The 5,776-nt window shown below is 45.2% G+C and overlaps 1 protein-coding gene across 1 annotated transcript in view; it reads left to right on the top strand.

Annotated features, from left to right (window-relative positions):
- Nucleotides 1–277: 277 nt before the first annotated feature.
- AMPD1 (adenosine monophosphate deaminase 1) overlaps nt 278–5,776 on the top strand; it is a 12,108-nt gene continuing 6,609 nt past the window's right edge. The window contains exons 1-7 of the mRNA XM_015429294.1: nt 278–683; nt 1,601–1,730; nt 2,722–2,916; nt 3,417–3,548; nt 3,663–3,826; nt 4,231–4,357; nt 4,782–4,945. Coding sequence (XP_015284780.1) covers nt 289–683; nt 1,601–1,730; nt 2,722–2,916; nt 3,417–3,548; nt 3,663–3,826; nt 4,231–4,357; nt 4,782–4,945 — 1,307 coding nt within the window. The 5' untranslated portion in view covers nt 278–288. The remainder of the gene's footprint in view (nt 684–1,600; nt 1,731–2,721; nt 2,917–3,416; nt 3,549–3,662; nt 3,827–4,230; nt 4,358–4,781; nt 4,946–5,776) is intronic.

Genomic DNA, 5,776 nt, shown 5'->3' with positions numbered 1-5,776 from the left:
CAAAAATCTTAGCAAAAGTTCCTTGTTGCAGGAAAGGTACAATGATGTCATTGAACTTTGGGGATTTAAGCCGATCTCAATAGTCAGCTGGTTTTCTCACGGTTTCAGAATCTCACCTAAGTAGATATATAAGCCTTCTCTTTTCCCACTGGCCATTTGACTTACAGCGGCAGAGCCCAGTGGGCCACTGCCCTGGAGGTCCGCTAGCAGCATGGACCAAGGGGAGTCAAGTCCTAGGAGGCCAACACTGCAGGTGCCACTTGGCTCAGACCTGGCCAATAAGGGGGTATGATGCAGGAGGAGGCCACAGATGAGACAACACTCATTGTTGACAATGGTCCTTATAGTACTGACTGGATGTGCTGCAGGGGGCCATTCAGCCTGGCTTCCTCCAGGGGCATTTTAACTTCCCTGACAGGCCTCTTTCCTGCCCATCACTACTGTGTTTCTTCTCTTGATTCAGTGTTCACTCCAGCTGCAAAGGATGGTGAGGATCCTTTCCAGTCTGACAATCTCCCTGAGAATCTGGGCTACCATGTGCAGATGAAGGAAGGTGTGGTGTACGTCTATGCTGACAAAGCAGCAGCTGCCCGGGGTGAGCCCAAGGACCTGCCATACCCTGACCTGGAGGTCTTCATTGATGACATGAACTTCCTGCTGGCCCTGATAGCTCAGGGGCCTGTGTAAGTGTCCTAGAGAGACTTTTCTTATGGTATGTCCATGCCACACAAAAACAGGGCCAACCCAAGATAGCATGGTGCCTCAGGAAGGAAATCTACAAGGCATCCTGCCCATAATGGAGGGGGGGGAAGTAAATTACATAGCTTTCAGTTTGCTGCCACTTACTGACACTCAATTTCTGCTGCCCATGATGGCTTCTACATTCAGTATCAGTGTATCAGTAGAAAAGAAGTAAGAACCGAGCATTCCTAAGAGTAATATACCTATCCCTGCCACAGTGGATGAGAGCCAGTTTGGTGTAGTGGTTAAGTGTGCGGACTCTAATCTGGGAGAACCGGGTTTGATTCCCCACTCCTCCACTTGCACCTGCTGATGTGACCTTGGGCCAGTCACAAGTTCTGGCACAGCTGTCCTTGAAAAAGAGCAGTTTGTGTCAGAGTTCTCTCAGCCCCACCCACCTCACAGGGTGTCTGTTGTGGGGAGGGGAAGGGAAAGGAGTTTGTAAGCCGCTCTGAGACACCTTTGGGTAGTGAAGGGCGGGGTATAAATCCAATCTCTTCTTCTTCTTCTTTTTCTGTCTGGTCACCCTGAAATGTGGTCTACAGTTGCAGTTCTAGTTGGCAAAGGAAACAAGAGGGTTGGTGGTTCTGGCAAACACTATTTGCATTGGTGAGCCTCAGTAAACCTGTGCTCTGTGGTTTATTCTGTGAAAGACCTGCATGTGGCCATAGGCGTAATCTTCGTGGGGGCGGCGGGGCTTCAGCCCCCGCCGAAATTTTCAGGAAAGTGCTCAGCCTCCCCCGGGAGCCACCCTTGCTCCTAGCACAGCAATGCCTCTGGCCCAGCCCCAGCCCCCCCCGGGAAATTGGAAAGTCTACACCCTTGCATGTGGCTATGCCGTTTCCTTTGATTCTTACAGTAAAACCTACACGCACCGTCGCCTCAAGTTCCTCTCTTCCAAATTCAAAGTGCATGAGATGTTGAATGAGATGGAGGAGCTGAAGGAGCTGAAGAATAACCCTCATCGGGACTTCTATAATTGTCGGAAGGTGGGGAATCTGTGTAAGGAGTTGTCTTCTTAGGGGAGAAGGTATAATAATGCTCTATGATGCAGCATATCTGAAGAATCGCTGTCGCTACAAGCCACGACTAGCACAGGCCGGAGAGTATAATGATGGTGGAGGGAAGAATGTATGAATCAGGATGAGAGCTTACTCCTAATTATAGGACTCTTGAGTTTTGGAGGCTCATCCATAAGAAAACTGTCTTATTCTTTCTAGGACTTCTCCTAGTTTTTAGAAAATTCACTTTATAAAGATGTAATACTGCTATTATAATAGTGTCATAAATGTGCATGAGGAGCTTACGGCTTCAGTTAAAGGAATACAACAGAGAGGAGGTAGATGGAGGAAGGGATAGAGTTGAAAGAATCAAGGGATGTGAAAGACCTCTGGGGATCCCCGGAGAGCTGCTGCCAATCAATAGACAGACAACTGGAGGGGCTGGGAATTAAATCTGGGACTTTGCACATGCAGGAGAGCTAATTTTCCTACTAAAGCTACACTGGAAATCCAGTGTCAGCTGCCCACAACTATCTGAGTGTTTATATACCATCACTGATCCAGGGGTATATCAATGTCCACCGTCCCTATCATAACCCAATCCTATTTCTTACTTGCATTGTGTTTCTCTCAGTGCCTGCTGTACACTGTGCCTTCCTCCATCCTTCAAAAAATGCCAGCCACTTTTGATCTTTCAAAAGAAAAAGCAGAATAGGTCAAGTGCATCTAAGTAAAACTTGCATTTACATAAGTAACAGTGCACTTGTTTGCAGTTACTGCAGTTTCTCCATTGATTTCAATAGGCTCAGACTGTAGTAACTGAATGCAATTGCAGTTATTCTGGTCGCATGGTTTTCGAAATGGGATTATTGGGACCTCCCTGATCAGTGTCTCTTACAATTGATGTGATAGTTCTGGAACAGGTAGAACATGAAAGCATTTGGACAGACCCTGGGTTGACATTTGTCTTCTCTGACAGGTGGACACACATATCCATGCTGCAGCTTGCATGAACCAGAAGCACTTGCTACGATTCATTAAGAAGTCATACCGGATAAATTCTGAAAGGGTGGTGTACAAGTCCAAGGACAAGACACTGACACTCAAGCAGCTCTTTGAGCAGCTGAATCTTCACCCCTATGACCTGACTGTAGACTCACTTGATGTACACGCAGTGAGTCCCACTTTGCCTTGCCTATGCCCCTGGGTGTGGTTAACCTTCCCATCATTCGTTGGTCCAGCAAGTGTTCTTTGCACTTTTTCCTGCACCCATTAACTTGGTGACTATCATGTTGATGTGAAAACTTTTTAAAAAAGTATCAATGATTTTATGACATGTAAGATTGCTTCTCTGCTACATGCTGATGGTGTTTCTGACTGATTTTGACTTGTGTTTGTTTCTATGGGTCTGCTTTCAGTTCTTTTGCTATTTTATATTATGGGCAGGGAACCTACAAAGATCTGCAAAAAGGAGGAATAATTGGGAAATCCCACCTCACCCCCCAAAATCTGCCCCATCCACACTTTCCACAAAATCTCAGATGCTTTAGACTAATTTTCCTACCCTTTCCTTTCCCTTTTAACTAAATATTCCTTACGGAGCATTTTCAGTCCTCATTAGGTTGTTTTTAAAAGGGTAACAAATGTGTAATATGCACCTCATTTATGCTACAGGGTCGCCAGACTTTCCAACGCTTTGACAAGTTCAATGCCAAGTATAATCCAGTAGGTGCAAGTGAGCTGCGTGATCTCTACCTCAAAACGGAAAACACCCTCAATGGTGAATACTTTGCCACAATCATCAAGGTTAGACAATATGGTATGCAAGCATTGGTGTCCGTATGGCCAGTGGTTTGAGGATAAGGCCAGTCCCTGGAAGCACATCAGGCGTAAGTTATCCCTTTCCCCTCTGATTTCCAGGAGGTTGGCTCTGACCTGGAGGACGCCAAGTACCAGTATGCAGAGCCACGACTCTCCATCTATGGGCGTACACCAGAAGAGTGGCCCAAATTAGCCAACTGGTTCAATCAACACCGTGTTTATTCTCCCAATATGAAATGGATGATCCAGGTGCCCAGAATCTAGTACGTACGGTGGAGAAAGAATGGGGACACTGCAAAGTAGCACCTCAGAAGTACCAACTTAGCTGAATATTGATGGAGTCTGTGGATCACATGTTTTTAAAAAACAACTGCCGGATTGTATTTCTAATATGTGATCACTCTAATATGTGATCACAAAAGAGGGCAGATCAAGGGAGAGAGCTATGCAGAAAGTGTCAGCTTTGATTCTCAATGGCCCACTTTCCACTCTTTGGGGCAATGGATATCAATCTGGACTGCAACTGCCTCTGGCCTATAGACTGGGCTAATTACTGTCCAGAGCAGAAACCAAAGTTTGACTCCATTCATCAGTATCTCCACTTGCAACATGCTTACTTTTTCTTTCTGTATCTGACTGATCTGGAATGTTTCTGTCTTTCCCCCAGTGATGTGTTCAGGTCTAAGAACTTCTTGCCACACTTTGGGAAGATGCTGGAGAACATCTTTGTGCCAGTGTTTGAGGCAACAATTAACCCACAGAACAACAAGGAGCTGAGTGTGTTTCTGCGCCATGTGAGTTCTGCTACCAAAGAGGGAGCTTAGGTCCAACCCTTATGCTAGAAATGGGCCAAGTGTTTGGAAAATGCTAGGGAGGAAACACAGCTGTTGTGTCAGGAACACAGTCAGCTCCTAAGTAAGTCTCAGGCACCATATCTTTAATTAAAGGAGGTAAATGCCCCATGTCATCCAGTGTCCTGTCACCAAGAGTCCCCTGTAGCTGATGGTGCACAAGAGATTTAAAAAATCTAGTTTCTTATTGGATTCTAACCCTCTGTCCCAACAAGGAAGTCTTTTAGACAAAAGTGGGCATCCCAGCTCTGTAGAGGCATATTCCAGAGAAATGGGACTGGAGATATTTTTAATTATATTTGGTGAGGGAGAGGAATATATTCTGAATTTTTGGACTGTCCCTTAGAACCAATTGTATGATTTGCAGATTACTGGCTTTGACAGTGTGGATGATGAATCCAAGCACAGTGGGCATATGTTCTCCACCAAGAGCCCCAAACCAGAGGAATGGAACTATGAGAAGAATCCATCCTACACTTATTACGTATACTACATGTATGCCAACATTCTGGTGCTCAATCATCTCCGGCGGTGAGTCCCAACAAGTCTTGGCAAGGGAGTTGCTTTTGGAGAAAGACTGTGGTGTTCAGCTGTCCCACATTAACCCTTGGTTGGTGGGAAGAACTTTCCTAGATGCTAGTTCTGCTATCTACGAGCCATAGCAAGATAATATGTTACTTCCAAAACTCATTTTCATCACTCCCGCCTCTTTATCAGTCCCACCTCAGTAATCACTATTCCAGGCCCTGCTAATTTATATTACAGACAGAATCGGTCTATGGATTCAGATGATAATTTAATTTAGATACTGTTGTAGCCCATTTTCCTCCCCAATCTGGTCCCATTCTCTCCTCCTCTGTTTTATCCTCACACATTATTAATGATCTACAATCCATGCTGAATAGTGACACTTCCCTCACACAGGCACTGGGGCCAACCTTTTCTTGCTTATAGACAGCCTGCTAACCAAAAACAACGTCTTGCCCATAATGATAAAGTACTTAATAGTAACATGAACTCTGATACCAAGGCCTGCAGCAAACCAAGATGCCAACTTTGCTCTCATATAGATCCTAGCAACACCATCAATGGACCCAGCAACATCAGCCATACCATCTCAGGTTCATACTCCTGCTTATCCTCTAATATGATTTATGCCATCACTTTTCAACAATGCCCTTCCACCCTCTACAGTGGACAAACATGCCAGTCCCTTTGACAAAGAATTTGACAAGTCTGACATTAGAAACCACAACATTCAAAAACCAGTGGGGGAACATTTTAACCTTCCAGGGCATTCAGTTGCTGACCTAAGAGTAGCAGTTCTCTTACAAAGGAATTTCAAAGGGAGATTAGAAAGAG

Source organism: Gekko japonicus, unplaced genomic scaffold (assembly GCF_001447785.1).
Source record: "Gekko japonicus isolate JY-2015 unplaced genomic scaffold, Gekko_japonicus_V1.1 scaffold786, whole genome shotgun sequence".
Classification (NCBI taxonomy): Eukaryota; Metazoa; Chordata; class Lepidosauria; order Squamata; family Gekkonidae; genus Gekko; species Gekko japonicus.
The sequence above is the reverse complement of the archived record's forward strand: the minus strand, read 5'-3'. Positions and strand labels throughout refer to the sequence as shown.